The sequence below is a fragment of the Lepidochelys olivacea genome (genome assembly GCF_965140295.1).
Source record: "Lepidochelys olivacea isolate rLepOli2 genome assembly, chromosome: 4".
Taxonomy (NCBI): domain Eukaryota; kingdom Metazoa; phylum Chordata; order Testudines; family Cheloniidae; genus Lepidochelys; species Lepidochelys olivacea.
In genome coordinates, this window is record NC_140414.1 from 130453211 (window position 1) to 130469452 (window position 16242).

The 16242-nt window shown below is 46.3% G+C and overlaps 1 protein-coding gene across 1 annotated transcript in view; it reads left to right on the top strand.

Annotated features, from left to right (window-relative positions):
• The window catches only part of POLN (DNA polymerase nu), a gene marked incomplete at its 3' end in the record, with an annotated part of 269901 nt that overhangs the window by 90498 nt on the left and 163161 nt on the right, over window positions 1-16242 (top strand). The window contains exons 12-13 of the mRNA XM_084625771.1: window positions 6377-6437; window positions 6985-7049. Coding sequence (XP_084481897.1) covers window positions 6377-6437; window positions 6985-7049 — 126 coding nt within the window. The remainder of the gene's footprint in view (window positions 1-6376; window positions 6438-6984; window positions 7050-16242) is intronic.

Consider the following 16242-nt stretch of genomic DNA (forward strand, 5'->3'; position numbering starts at 1 on the left):
ACACACGTGCACCTTTGTGCCGCGTGGCTCCCAGTTGTAAGGTGACAGGAAGACTAAGGTGGGGCAGGGTTAACTCAGGTAAATCACTTAAACTCTTTTGTAATCTTCAAAGGAGCCAAAGACCGCTGTAACTTTGGACAACAATCAGGTTTCTACAACTGTCCTATCCTCAACTGGGCTCTTTCCAAACCTGCCCTCTTCCCTTTTCCCTGGTCCACAGGGCCCCAGGACTATCACTGACAGCATGCTGGCTGAGAAATGTACAGGCACAAGGGTAGTTTAAAAGTCTTTTTTATAGCCTCTGCCAATATGTAATAGTGGTTCATACAAATTCTATAAAATCATTGCTTTATAGCTGCCTTTGCTTGGGGACCATTTTGGGGTGATGCAGAGCCAGGCGCTGGGCTTAAAATCAGGTATATCGCATTAGAGCAAGAGGGGATACTGGCAGGGAAGGTGGGGGGGGGTCTACTGTAATTTACCAGTCTTGGGTGCTCATTCCTGCCATGCCTCGGGGTCCTCCTCAGGCTAATTGGGGGGCTTGCTCAACTGGCTTCTCTGGGTAGAGGTGCAAAATGACACGCTCCTCTTCATCTGGGTCTTTCAGGTATTCCTCCATGGTCCCTTGCTGCCTCCTTTCCTTGCCCTGGCCCTCATCAGCATCCTGTCAGATGATGAGGTTGGCAGGGTTGAGGAGGGGGTTGACCCACTTCAGGCTCTGTACTGTGAGCCCTGGAGAGCACCCTGTCCAGTTCATCATAGAAAAGGCACGTATGACGATCCCATCTGGAGTGAATGTTGGAGTCTTTTTGCTCTACGGTACGGAGCCTCAGGTGCTTCATGTGTTCCTAGCATTGGGCTGGAGTCCAGAGAATGACCACTTTCTCCAGCCTCTGTAACATTTCCTGGTACAGGAGAAGACATAGAGGATGGTATTCTCTGACCACACATGTATCAAGACTGCTGTGTGCTTGGCAGAGCAAGTGGCTGCTCTCCAAACATTATCCATGGTCACCTGTACTGATCAAAGGAGTGCAGTGAAAAATCATTCTCAAGTGGTCAGCACAACTTGCTACTAGTGGTGACAGCAGGGCAACAGGGACCTTTTATAGATGTGGGTAAAGGTTAGGCAGAAAAGGGTTCACTGCATTGTGGGAATGGGGCTGGAGGACCACTGACAATTTTTCTTCTTCTAGTGCTTGTTCATGTCCATTGCATTGTAGGTGTGTGTGCTCGCCACATGCACTGGTACCGGAAGTTTTTCCCTCAGTGGTATCCATAGGGGACCGGCTCAGGTGCCCTCTGGAGTGGCGCACGTATGCACCAGTATAAGGGACGCAAGCTGCTCCCCCTCCCTCAGTTCCTTCTTACCACCAGTGATGGTGCTGGAATGTCTCCTTGCCTTGGCAAGCTTACTCCTCTCAACTGTGCCTAGTTGTGAACTTTTTGTATATTGTTGTTAAAAACTTTGTTGTTACAGGTTTATAGTTCCCTTAGTGTAGAGTTAGTGATAGTTTGTTAGTTCCAAATGGGACTTAGCCTAGGGACGGGCATACCCCAGTGACTGTTGCAAGAAGCCCATGCTAGTCAGTGATCACCATAGAAGCTGTCTGAAGTGTTTAGGGGAAATCCACGTTAGCGACAAGTGTTGCATCTGCAAGAGCGTCTTCCGCGGACCAAAAAGGAGCGGGACATTAGTCTCCGAGCACTACTTATGGAGTCGGCCCTTGCACCGGCCTCAGAGCCGACCGGATCAGATAATGCTCCTAGCACCATGGCTCAGTGTGGAGTGCGCTGCTGACACCACCCTGGCATGGCCTTGCCAGCATTGGTTTGGCACGCTCATGGACCTGGCAGTGGCAGCCCCATGGCCACTTCCCAGCCGCCCAGACCTACTCTTGCGGGATTACGGTCAGCTCCTGCATCCAAACCTTGCCTCTCTCCACCTCACAGCTTGGATGCTGGGTGGCTGAATCCAGAGGAACAGGCTTGCTCTAGTCAGGTATAGCAGGTTCTCTTGGAAAGCAGAAAGCCCTCCACTAGAATGATTTACCTGGCAAAGTGGAAGCATTTCTCCTGCTGGGTGTCAGAGTGCAACATCTCCCTGACCCAGTCATCTCTGCAGACCGTCCTGGATTACCTGTTCTACATAAAGCACCAGGGCCTCGCCTTCTCTTTGATCAAGGAGCACCTGGTAGCCATACCGGCTTTCCATCCTCACATCCAGGGTAAATCGGTATTCTCGCATGAGATGCCGATCAGGTTCCTGAAGGGCCTTGAAAGGCTCTTTCCGCCAATCTGGGACCAGGTTCCCCAATAGGACCTTAACCTTGTCCTCTCCAGGCTCACGGGGTCCGCCATGGCTTCTTGTTCCCTTTCCGACCTGTTATGGAAGGTCACATTCCTTGTAGCGCTTACCTCGGCAAGGCGTGTCTCCAAGATTAAAACCCTCACTTCAGAGTCCCCGTACATGGTATTTTACAAAGACGAGGTCCAGCTGTGGCCCCATCCAGCTTTTCTGCATAAGGTAGTGTCTCACTTTCGTGTCAACCAGGATATCTTCCTCCCAGTGTTCTGCCTGAAGCCTCCTTCGACCAAAGAGGAGAGGTGGTTGCACACTCTGGATGTCAAGCATGTCCTGGCATTCTACCTGGAGCACACCAAGCCCTTCTGCAGATCGACCCAGCTCTTTATCGCGATAGCTGACAGGATGAAGGGCCTTCCGGTGTTCTCTCAGAGAATTTCGAATTGGATTATCATAGAATCATAGAATATCAGGGTTGGAAGGGACCTCAGGAGGTCATCTAGTCCAACCCCCTGCTCAAAGCAGGACCAATCCCCAATTAAATCATCCCAGCCGGGGCTTTGTCAAACCTGACCTTAAAAACTTCTAAGGAAGGAGATTCCACCAGCTCCCTAGGTAACGCATTCCAATGTTTCACCACCCTCTTAGTGAAAAAGTTTTTCCTAATATCCAACCTAAACCTCCCCCACTGCAACTTGAGACCATTACTCCTTGTCCTGTCCTCTTCTACCACTGAGAATAGTCTAAAACCATCCTCTCTGGAACCACCTCTCAGGTAGTTGAAAGCAGCTATCAAATCCCCCCTCATTCTTCTCTTCTGCAGACTAAACAATCCCAGTTCCCTCAGCCTCTCCTCATAAGTCATGTGTTCCAGACCCCTAATCATTTTTGTTGCTCTTCCCTGGACTCTCTCCAGTTTATCCACATCCTTCTTGTAGTGTGGGGCCCAAAACTGGACACAGTACTCCAGATGAGGCCTCACCAATGTCGAATAGAGGGGGACGATCACATCCCTCGATCTGCTGGCAATGCCCCTCCTTATACACCCCAAAATGCCATTGGCCTTCTTGGCAACAAGGGCACACTGCTGACTCATATCCAGCTTCTCGTCCACTGTCACCCCTAGGTCCTTTTCTGCAGAACTGCTGCCTAGCCATTCGGTCCCTAGTCTGTAGCAGTGCATTGGGTTCTTCCGTCCTAAGTGCAGGACCCTGCACTTATCCTTATTGAACCTCATCAGCTTTCTTTTGGCCCAATCCTCCAATTTGTCTAGGTCCCTCTCTATCCTATCCCTGCCCTCCAGCGTATCTACCACTCCTCCTAGTTTAGTATCATCCGCAAATTTGCTGAGAGTGCAATCCACACCATCCTCCAGATCATTTATGAAGATATTGAACAAAACCGGCCCCAGGACCGACTCCTGGGGCACTCCACTTGACACCGGCTGCCAACTAGACATGGAGCTATTGATCACTACCCGTTGAGCCCGACAATCTAGCCAACTTTCTACCCACCTTATAATGCATTCATCCAGCCCATACTTCTTTAACTTGCTGACAAGAATACTGTGGGAGACCGTGTCAAAAGCTTTGCTAAAGTCAAGAAACAATACATCCACTGCTTTCCCTTCATCCACAAAACCAGTAATCTCATCATAGAAGGCGATTAGATTAGTCAGGCATGACCTTCCCTTGGTGAATCCATGCTGACTGTTCCTGATCACTTTCCTCCCTTGTAAGTGCTTCAGGATTGATTCTTTGAGGACCTGCTCCATGATTTTTCCGGGGACTGAGGTGAGGCTGACTGGCCTGTAGTTCCCAGGATCCTCCTCCTTCCCTTTTTTAAAGATTGGCACTACATTAGCCTTTTTCCAGTCATCTGGGACTTCCCCCGTTCGCCACGAGTTTTCAAAGATAATGGCCAATGGCTCTGCAATCACAGCCGCCAATTCCTTTAGCATTCTCGGATGCAACTCGTCCGGCCCCATGGACTTGTGCACGTCCAGCTTTTCTAAATAGTCCCTAACCACCTCTTTCTCCACAGAGGGCTGGCCATCTACTCCCCATGCTGTGATGCCCAGCGCAGCAGTCTGGGAGCTGACTTTGTTAGTGAAGACAGAGGCAAAAAAAAACATTGAGTACATTAGCTTTTTCCACATCCTCTGTCACTAAATTGCCTCCCTCATTCACTAAGGGATCCACACTTTCCTTGGCTTTCTTCTTGTTGCCAACATACCTGAAGAAACCCTTCTTGTTACTCTTGACATCTCTTGCTAGCTGCAGCTCCAGGTGCGATTTGGCCCTCCTGATTTCATTCCTACATGCCCGAGCAATATTTTTATACTCTTCCAATCTTCCACTTCTTGTAAGCTTCTTTTTTATGTTTAAGATCCGCTAGGATTTCACTGTTAAGCCAAGCTGGTCGCCTGCCATATTTACTATTCTTTCGACACATCGGGATGGTTTGTCCCTTTAACCTCAACAGGGATTCCTTGGATTACCACCTGCATCCATACTTGTTACGAGTTGGCTCAGGCTGTGCCTCCACTGATTGTGAATGCCCATTTGACTAGGGTGCAGGCATCTTCGGCTGTCTTCCTGGTGCATGTCTCTATCCAGAATATATGCCGGGCCATGACGTGGTCTTCACTACACACATTCACGATGCATTATGCCATCACTCAGCAGGCCAGAGATTATGCTGGCTTCAGCAGAGCTGCTTGCAATCAACACATCCATGAACTCCTACCCGCTTCCAGTGGTACTGCTTGGGAATCACCTACAATGGAGTGGTCATGAGCAAGCACTTGAAGAAGAAAAGAGTTACCTTTTCGTAACCGTTGTTCTTCGAGATGTGGTGTTCATGTCCATTCCATGACCCACCCTCCTTCCCCACTATCAGAGTTTCTGGCAAGAAAGAACTGAGGGGGCGGGGAGCTGGCGGCGCCTCTTATACTGGTGCATACACACACCACTCCAGTGGGCACCAGAGCTCATCCTCATCCACTGCAGGAAAACTTCTGGCACCAGTGCATGTGACGAGCACACTCCCCTACAATGGAATGGACATAAGCAACACATCTAGAAGAACAACAGTTACAAAAAGGTAATTCTCTTTTCTCCCTCCTCCTTCTAACAACCTTTTATGTACTTGAAAACAGTTACCATATCCCCTCTCACTCTTCTCTTCTCCAGACTAAACAAATCAAGTTTTTTCAATCTTCCCTCAAAGGTACTGTTTTCTAGACCTTTAATAATTGTGTAGCTCTTCTTTGGACTTTCTCCAATTTGTCCACATCTTTCCTGAAATGTGGTACCCAGAACTGGACACAATACTCCAGTTGAGGCTTAATCAGCGTGGAATAGAGTAGAAAAATTACTTTTTGTGTCTTGCTTACAACACTCCTGCTAATATATCCCAAAATGATGTTTTCTCCCCCCCTCCGCCCCCCGTGTTGTACTATTGACTCATATTTAGCTTGTGATCCAGTATGACCCCCAGATCCCTTTCTGCAGCACTCCTTCCCAGGCAGTCATTTCCCATTTTGTATGTGTGCAACTGATTGATTGTTCCTTCCTAAGTGGAGTTCTTTGCATTTGTCCTTATTGAATTTCATCCTATATACTTCAGACCATTTCTCCAGTTTGTCCAGATCATTTTGAATTTTAATGCTATCCTCCAAAGTGTTTGCAACTCCTCCCAGTTTGGTATCATCCACAAACTTTCAGTGTACTCTCTATGCTATTATCTGTGCATATAAATGTCTCAGCATGCATATGAATTTATATTACAATGAGTATTTCTCTTTATATATCACTTCGAAGAATGAGACACATGTGCTCATCATTAGCGTAATTGTACCTCTTCCAGGAAGATTACATGTTTATGGGCCAGATTGTGATCCTGTTATTCACATAGAGTAGTAGTTCACTCCACATTCGGTCCCATTTACTTAATAGTACTACTTGTGGATTCACGTAGTACTCATGGTGAATAACAGTATCTCACCCTGGCCCAATTTCATAATTAAAATAAGCTTATATTGGAAAGATTTTGTGTTCTGCCTTACAGGTTCAAGGCTTGTGGAAACTCTTTTGCACTTTGGAGCTTCCCTTGATAAAAATTTTGGCAGGTAAGAAAATGTGAGTAAAATATAAGATTGTTCAACAATTTTTTCAGACAGCATTTTCTAGTATGATTTATAATGCTTAATAGTTAAATAGAACATTGCACCTTTAAAGTGCTATATAATCATCATATCATCCTCACAACACTTCTCTAATGCTATTTTCCTCATTTTACAGATGGAGAAACAGAGCTTCAGACAAAACTGTCAAATTTGGGTGCCTAAAGATAGGCACTCAAATCCATATTTAGGTATCTAGAAAAGCGTACCTCTGAAAATCAAGCCATTTTTCTAGGTACTTAAATATGGACATATGTGCCTAATTCTGAACTTTGCACCCAAGTTTAAAAAATTTGTCCTTTGTGACTTACTCAGGGTCACATTGCAAGTCAGTGGCAAAACTGGGAGTAGAACCCAGGAATTCCTGGTTCCCAAGGTGGTGCTTAGTTCATTATACAACACTATTTTTTAATATTATGGCTTGAATGTAGAATTGATGCCTCTGTTTTTTCAAAATTGTATTTTGTTCTCAGTTATATACTTGTATTTACAGTGATGGAAACCCATAAAATACATGTGAATAAAGAAGAACTAAAAAGAACATCAGAGATTCTAGGGGTAAACTATTGTATTTCCTTTTTTGAAATTGTGCTACATATAGTGTGAGGACCACTCCCCCATTGACTGGGAGAGGACAAGATTATAGTTAGAAAATTATTTTAACATTCGTTTCCATTTTGACTTTGTAATATGTTCTCCAGTTAAGTCCTGTAACCCGTAGGCTTTTGTTGTATGAAAGTTCAAATATAGGTGTGGGTCCTCTAATGTATTGTAGCTAATGATGAGTTAACTTAAAGTTGGGATAACTTTAAATTTATTTATAAAAGCAAGACATAGATCTATTTGCCAAAACCCCTTATACGGCAGACAGTTTATTGTTTTATGGGTAAATTGTTTTTCTGATTTGAGTGTCCATTCACCAAACCTCTTTGTTCCTATCTTTGTTCTTATCTGTTAGTATTCCTGCTTTTGGAGTAATACTTTGGGAAGAAGGTATAACAAAGCCTTCTAGGGTCAGATTTGACGACCAAAACAAGTATTTTCATAGGTTTGCCTCCACATAGGAATTGCCATGCTGCAGTATTGCCATCTCCAAAATTAAAAAAAAAAATCATGAGTCAACCCCCCTGCCTTCCAACATCATGAGATTTAAAAGTAAATATTGTGTTTTAGTCTTTGATTTTTTGAATTCCCCTTGCCCAACCTTACTGTATGTGTGTGACAATTAGTGTTGGCAACTCTCCCAAATTTATGAATTACAGTGATTTTAGCTCCTGTTGCCTGAGGGTGCGGAGTTCCCGCTTCTCCCTAAAACCACAAAATTCTGATCTATTAAGTCTCCCACCGTCACATCTGCTCATCCCCTGCAGTCGAGCAATTAATTCTGCCCCTCATTCCCCACTATCAGTTCTGCTCCCTGACCTCCCCTCGGGTTTTTCAGCACCCTCTCTCAAGGCTGGAGTGTGTGTGTCTACTGGGGCTTTTCCACCCTCTTATTCCCCTCTTACTAGGCTTGGTGTTGCAGGGAAGGTGAGGATGGGGGAATATTAGGAAGTAGATTGACCCAGAGTTCGCAGAAGGGGCAAAGGGAAGAGGGAGCAGAACCATCCTGAGCTGCCAGGATGTTTCTCCTGTTTCCTCCCCACTGCCTCTCCTATGAGAATGGTCTCAGCTGCTCCCTCTCCTCTACTCCTCCATTCTTCTGGCACCTGAGAGAAGGGGAAAGAGAGATATGGCTAACTCTTGCAACAGCTCTGATTGGAGGATGGGGAAGTTGGGGATGGCAGCCAGTCAGAGGGTGTTTTCCTCCCAGTAAGGAATGAAATTTGCTAAAGGGGTGGCACATCTTGCATCATAGTGAGACTGGCTCCAGTCTCAGCCAAAAGCAGGTTACTTGTGAGAAAATTGCAAGAGTTGGTAGACCTTATACTAGATCAGACCTGAGATCCAGCTGGTCCAGTATCCTGTCTGACAGTGGCCAGTACCAGATATTTCAGAGAAAGGTATAAAATCCCTGCAATGGGCAGATGTGTGATATTCTGTCATATAGCTTCTCTTCACATTCATCACAAATGGGTAATGCCTCTCACCTGTGGAATCCGGAGGTGGTTCAACGTTGAAGCTGCAGGTTCCAGGACTAAGCCCTACCCTTCAACTCAAGCCACAAGAGTTTCTGCCTTTGGCAGTGGAACAAGTTGGCGGTTCAATTTCTCATCACCACTTTGTTGTATAATTGTAATTTTTACTTGTTTTAATGCAGTGGTTACTACCTTTCAATTTGTGCCTTTGCTTTCTCTCTCAAGAATTGAGGAATCACTAGAGTTTTGAGTTTCTAGCCCTCTAGTTTCTCCAGTACAACCACCTCTCTTGTGGGTTCCCTCTGCCTCCCACCATAGCAGCAGTAAAGCCCTGCAAGCATCAGGCTAAGTCTGAGTTTCTATAGGCAGCTTTGAGGAGCCTCAGAGATCAAGTTATGTCTTCCTGCTGCAAGCTCCTGACCCTTCCTTTGCCAGCACAATGGGCTCTGAGTCATTTAGGCATGCAGAGGCCTAGACCACCACCCAAAGCAATGACTCCACTGTAGGAAAGCTTGATGAGTTGTATGAGGATCCCCAGGGAGAGGAAAACTCCTCACAGCTTTCTGGAGATTGCAAAACTTGCCCACAAGAGACCAAGTTCCAAAAAGCAAGTATCCCCTTCATAAGGCAGCAACGCATATTGTTAACAAGCAAGTGGTGTAAAAAAAAGGGTATAAAGTCTTCCTCTTTTGCCTTCCCACCCTGAAGGAGTGTTTGCTGGGGCGTTTCTCATACACAGAAGCTCTCACTGTTCTCTCTATCAGGCTCACTGCTCCCAGCTCCCCCTGCCCCGCCGCCCAATATCTGGGTATACAGAGAAGTCTGTTACATTGTAGTCTGATGCAGAACTTCACAGGAGTAACAGAAATTATGTCTGTCTGGTTTTCAGCCCATGTAAGCTGATAGACTCTGAGCCCTTTTCCCTACCTATGAGGTGAACATAAGAATGGCCTCACTGGGTCAGACCAAAGGTCCATCTAACCCAGTATCCTGTCTTCTGACAGTGGCTAATGCCAGGTGCCCAAGAGGGAATGAACGAAACAGGTAATCATCAAGTGATCCATCCTGTCACCCATTCCTAGCTTCTGACAAACAGAGGCTAGAGACGCCATCCCTGTCCACTGGCTAATAGCCATTGATGGACCTATCCTCAATGAATTTATCTAGTTTTTTTTGGAACCCTGTTATAGTCTTGGCCTTCACAACATCCTCTGGCAAAGAGTTCCACATGTTGACTGTGTGTTGAATGAAGAAATACTTCCTTTTGTTTGTTTTAAATCTGCTGCCTATTAATTTCATTTGGTGACACCTAGTTCTTGTGTTATGAGAAGGAGTAAATAACACCACCTTATTTACTTTCTCCACACCAGTCATGATTTTATAGACCTCAGTCATATCCCCCCTTAGCTGTCTCTTTTCCAAGCTGAAAAGTCCCAGTCTTATTTATCTCTCCTCATATGGAAGCTGTTCCATGCCCATAATCATTTTTGTTGCCCTTTTCTGAACCTTTCCAATATATCTTTTTTGAGATGGGACGACCATATCTGCATGCAGTATTCAAGGTGTGGGCATACCATGGATTTGTATAGAGGCAATATGATATTTTCTGTCTTATTATCTATCCCTTTCTTAGTGATTCCTAACATTCTGTTAGCTTTTTTGAGTGGATGTTTTCAGAGAACAATCCACAATGACTCCAAGATCTCTTTCTTGAGTGGTAACAGCTAATTTAGACCCCATCATTGTATATGTATTGTTGGGATTATGTTTTCCAATGCTCATTACTTTGCATTTATCAACATTGAATTTCATCTGCCATTTTGTTGCCCAGTCACCCAGTTTTGAGAGATCCTTTTGTAGCTCTTTGCAGTCTGCCTGGGACTTAACTATCTTGAATATTTTTGTATCATCTGCCAATTTTGCCACCTCACTTTTTACCCCTTTTTCCAGATCATTTATGAATATATTGAATAGGACCGGTCCCAGTACAGTCCCCTGGGGGACACCACTAATTACCTCTCTCCATTCTGAAAACTGACCATTTATTCCTATCCTCTGTATCCTATTTTTTAACCAGTTACCAATCCATGAGAGGACCTTCACTCTTATCCCAGGACAGCTTACTTTGCTTAAGAGCCTTTGGTGAGGGACCTTGTCAAAGGCTTTCTGAAAATCTAAGTACACTATAGCCACTGGATTCCCCCTTGTCCACATGCTTGTTGACCCCCTCAAAGAATTGTAGTCGGTGGGAGGGGGTCTTTCTCATCCCTCCTTCTCAACATATACTCTCTCCACATTAAAGCATACGGAGTACTTCAAGCAGTCTGTGCCCAGAACAGAGTCATATAATGTATCATGCAGCTGCACTACTGCAAGATAACAAAGAGGTAAGAGAGAAATCCCTTCCCATATTCAAAATATCTCCTGATTACTGAGTAAAGCCCCAAATGGTAGAAGGTTTCTCAAATGGTTGCTAGGGAGTCTAATAGTCTTCAGAGTTCTGGGTGGCCTAGTGGGTAGTGTACCCAGTTTCCAGTCTCACCAGGCTTTCATTCCAGTTCTTAACCCTTGTATATGGCTTAGCTTCATCTCAGGGATTTCAACATCCTTACCTTCTCCTTACTAGAAGGGGAGTGGGGTGGAAATGAGGCTTATGCCCCTCCTGCAACAAGGGAAGTTGGTAGGGGAGCCCAGGCCCTCCTAGTCCACTGGGCTCTGACCCAGGGCCCTATAACAGAGTTGCCTCCTGGCTCAATTTCTATCATTTGCCTACCTCTCATCTCCAAATCTAATATAGGATAGCAAAAGAAAAGCACAAAACCTTCATTTCCAACCTGGCTCAGCAGGCAGTCTTCTTCCTCACAGGGAGTCTTCTTTGGCACCTTTATTCAGGAGCCCTTAGGATAGGTCTGTCTTACTCTCCAACCTTCCTTTTTGGAGCTGATTTGCTCCCTTTTAAGCTTCCTCTCCAGTTGGAACATGCTCTTCAGGTCTGGAGGGCATGTGGGGCCTACCACGGACCAGTACTGTCCTATTGTCAGGGGCACCAATTAGGGAGGGCCGGGGGACTCCTGCCACCCCTGAGTTTCATACATGAGGTGTACTATCAGGCAGAGCTCTTAACTGCACAAAATTAGTGTGGAATGTGAGTTCTGCAGAAAGGTGCTTCTCCCAGCTCGTGCCCCGGGGCAGGGAGTCAGTGTTTTGTTTACAAGCAGAGGGAGGGTGTTTAAAATAAGAAAGAGCTGGTAATTAAATTAAGGCTCTGGAAGTGAAGTGGTTAGATGAATCCCTGCAGGGGTAATTGAAGAGAGAACGCAGGGGACTCAGAAGAAATACAGCTAAGCCCTCTGAGCCAAGTTTACATTCAGAAAAGAGGGAGATGTGAGGGAAGTAGACGAAAAGAAGGGGCCAAAACTCAGGGAAGGGATAGCAGTGGTACAGAGAAGTTCCCACTCTACTGTGGTACTTATGTGGCCCCATCACCATAGTATCTGAGCGCCTCACATCACAGCCCCTCGGTGAAGTAGAGCAGTGCTGTTATTCCCATTGCACTGAGAGACACAGACTAAAGACCAGATTTTCAAAGGTATTGAGGCACCTAGTGGGGTTTTCAAAAGTGCCTAGAAGGTTAGGTGCTTTGTAAATCCCACTAGATGCCTAGCTGTATCTTTGGGTATCTAAAAACCTTTGAAACTCTGTCCCTAAGGCACTGACCTGTGATCATACAGGAAGTCCATGGGGGTCGGGAAGTAGAACCCTGGTCTCACTGGACCAGCCTTTCTCTCTGCTGCAAGCTGCAAAAAAGAAGACTCAGATGGGAGCAAAATCAAGAAGTCCAGTTCTCAGACTCCAGCAATTGGTCCCAGGCGATTGGGAAGGATGTCATGGTTGACGGTATGAAAAGCAGCACAGAGGTCAGGAATGATGAAGAAAGAAAGAAACAGAAAGAAAGAATCAGAGTCAGATGAGAGGAGAGAACTAAACCTCCAATGGGTAGCATGTTCTGCCCCGGGCTGGGCTGTACAGCAATGGCTGCTGTGCAATTTTAGATTTTAACTGAAAACCATTTTGTTTTGTCATTTTTTTGTTCTGAGTTTAAGAAAAGAAAGGAATGAGAAAGTTTCATGTGAGTATCAAATGTAATTCTACTTCAAATTCTTAGGGTTTCAGCTGTATTCAGGCCAATTCCAGAACAAAGAACAGAAATTGCATCCACAGAGTCCATAAAGTCGATGATTATTGTCATGGTTTGTATTATTCACTGGGCACCATCTGTGTGCTCACCACAGTTCAGAATATGCCAGAAACTGTAGTCCCTGAGCCAATGCACATAAAACATGAAACTCTGGATAAGATGACTCAGATATTTAAGTACAAAGTGTATAGTTATTGAGCACATGTTAATATCTATGAATGGAGATGCTGACAGCAATAGAAGTTTTACTGGATTAAGGACTAGAAGATTTGACCCTTCAACTTTCTTTCAAGAGGAAGAGCTACGCAGAGCTTCTGTGCCTGTTTATTTTCCTTTCCTTTCCTTCCTGCTGTGGCCCTGATATACCTCAGAAATCTTAATTTTTTTCCTCAACTTTAAAACATGGAATTTTCTTGGTGTTTCGTTTAAAACATTCTCCTATGTAAACTGCAACTCAATCACTGTAGTGTTGTGTTTAAGACACTTCCGGAAAGTAACTAGCCTTTAAACAGAAGTGAAAGCAGCGTTGCCAACTCTCATGGTTTTGTAATGAGTCTCATGACAATTATTGTTTTCCTTAAAGTCCCAGCTCCTGGAGTCAAGTGATATGTGATGATTTCAGCCTTCATTCTTAAAGAAAAATGAAGTTTCTAGCCTTTGTGGCTGTGGAGAAAGCTTCAAAATATGACCCCAGTGCACCCTAAAGTCTCAAAAAGCAGAATGTAAATAAAAAGGACATCAAATCTATTATTTTTACATAATCTCATTATTTTAAAGCCAATCTCATATTGTTTGGTGAGCCTGATTCATGATTTTTGAACATTTGGGGTTGGCAATACTATGAAAGTGACTTGGAAATGTCAGTTTCACTCCTATTTTAAGTCAGTTTCTAGTCTATTATTTGTAGTGGGGTAACACCCCTAGAGCCCCAGGCAGGTTCAGAATAATCTCATGGGGCCTTGTCCTAATAGGATGTTTCTGAAAGTTAAAGGTCTGTTCTAAGCTTAATGAACTGCAAAAACTACAGGGACACTCCTGGAAAAAGAAAGGGTTACTTACCTTGTGCATTAACTTAGGTTCTTCCAGATGGGTGTCCCTGTGGGTGTGTCGCTACCAGCTCTCCTTCCCTCTACTTCGGAGTTCATATATACACTCTGTGGTGGAGAAGGAACTGAGGACGGTTTGATAGCACCGCAGTATGTAGCTCCCAGGAGTGGCACAAGTCTGGGAGAACATGTGTGACCCAAGCAGGCACTGCTACTGAAATTCTCTGATCACAGGCAAAGGAACGCACATTCACCTAAAGTTGGGCATCCACAGGGACACCCATCCTGAAGAACCTCAATTACTACACAAAGTGAGTAACTCTCTCTTAATAAAGAAAACCTAGCTGGTGACCAGCAAGTGGCTCATCATCTAGAGATCTGATTTGAGTGTAATAAGTCTTGGGTTCATATTCTGGTCAAATCCTTAATGTGATTTGTGACAAGAACAATGGCTCTAACTCTGTAGCTATAACAAAGGCATGTTACACCCATGAATAGCAGTCAATCATCGTAAGCAGATACCCTGTGTATCCAAATTAACAGGTATGCAGTTGTTTGGGAATGTTAGAAAAATTGCTAGCTGAGAATGCAGAGGGGCCTTGTCCCTTACTGGCAAAGCCAGCATAGCAGTTCATAAGTCACTGCCAAAACCAATGGTGTTGAAGAAGGGACTGTTAGCCAAGCAGAGGGGAAAATCTGGAGCAGAGGCTCCCAAGGAAACCTATAAACATTTTTTCCAAACCAAGAGAATTCTCAACATGACTAAGACAAAATGTTTGCAGTGTTGTAGCCATGTTGGTCCCAGGATATAGAAGAGACAAGGTGGGTGTTGTAGTAAAACACAACTTTGTCTTCCAAACCACCATCGAAATGGCCAGAAGGGCGTGGAGGCAGTGCATGGTAGTGTGGCTCGACCTGGCTAACGCCCTTGGGTCCATGTCCCACCACCACATCTTTGCCACACTCCAGGAGTTTGGGATGCCAGAGAACTTCCTTCGTGTGATCCGAGAGGTGTACAAGGGATGCAGCACCACCATTCGCTCGGTCGAAGGGGAGACCGCCGAGATCCCAATCCGGAGCGGAGTTAAGCAGGGCTGTCCCCTCAGCCCCATCATCTTTAACCTTGCCATGGAGCCGTTGCTGCGAGCAACCTCCAATGGCACAGATGGCTTCAACCTCCACGGTGAGAGGGTGAGCGTCCTGGCTTATGCGGATGACCTGGTCCTGACCGCGGATGACCCAGAGAACCTCCAACGTATGCTAGATGCCACCAGTCGAGCTGCCGATTGGATAGGGCTCTGCTTCAATGCAAAGAAGTACGCAACTCTCCACATCGACAGCAGCAAAAGGGACTCGGTGCAGACGACAGGGTTCCAGATCCAGGGCAAGCCCATCATCCCCCTGGCAGAGGGGCAGGCGTACCAGCACCTCGGCACGCCGACGGGTTTCCGTGTCCGGCAGACACTCAAGGACACCATCCAGAAGATCTTGCAGGATGCCGCCAAGATGGATGCCTCCCTGCTAGCACCATGGCAGAAGATAAATGCCCTGAACACCTTCCTGATCCCCCGCATCTCGTTCATCCTAAGGGGATCCACCATGGCGAAGGTACCCCTCAACAAGGCAGACAAGATTGTCCGGCAGCTGGCGAAGAAGTGGCTGTTCCTTCCCCAGAGAGCCAGCAACGAGCTGGTCTGCATCGCCCACAGGCATGGCAGTGCCAATGTCCTCCACATGGGCGACCTCTGTGATATCACGGTAATCACCCAATCCTTCCGTCTGCTGCCGTGTCCTGACTCCATGGTAAGGAACATCGCAGCAAACGCCCTCCATGACGCAACAAAGAAGCGGATCGGCAGAGCCCCCTCCAACCAAGACACCGCCACCTTCCTGAGCGGTTCCCTGGATGGCGAATTCGGACGGGACGGGCGTGACATCGCTTCACTGTGGTCCCGGGCTCGCAATGCCATGCGTCGCCTGGGGAAGCGCATCGGCTGCCGCTGGGAGTGGTGCGAGGAGCGCCAGGAGCTGGGAGTCCTGGTGCTGCAGATCAGGTCCGATGACAACACCATCGTCACCCCGAGTGCCCAGGGCATGCTGGAGAGGACCCTGAAGGCAGCCATCCACTCACTGTACATGGAAACCCTGAAGCGTAAACTGGACCAGGGTAGAGCCTTCGAACTGACCAGCAAGTGGGACACCAGCAACCACTTCCTCGCTGGGGGCGACTTCACTCGTTTTGCCGACTGGCAGTTCATCCACCGTGCCCGGCTCAACTGTGTCCCTCTCAACGGAGCCGTCCGCCACGGGAACTGAGACAAGCGTTGCAGGAAGTGCGGCTATGCCAACGAGACCCTGCCCCACGTCTTGTGCAGCTGCAAGCCCCACTCCAGAGCCTGGCAGCTGCGCCACAACGCCATCCAGAACCG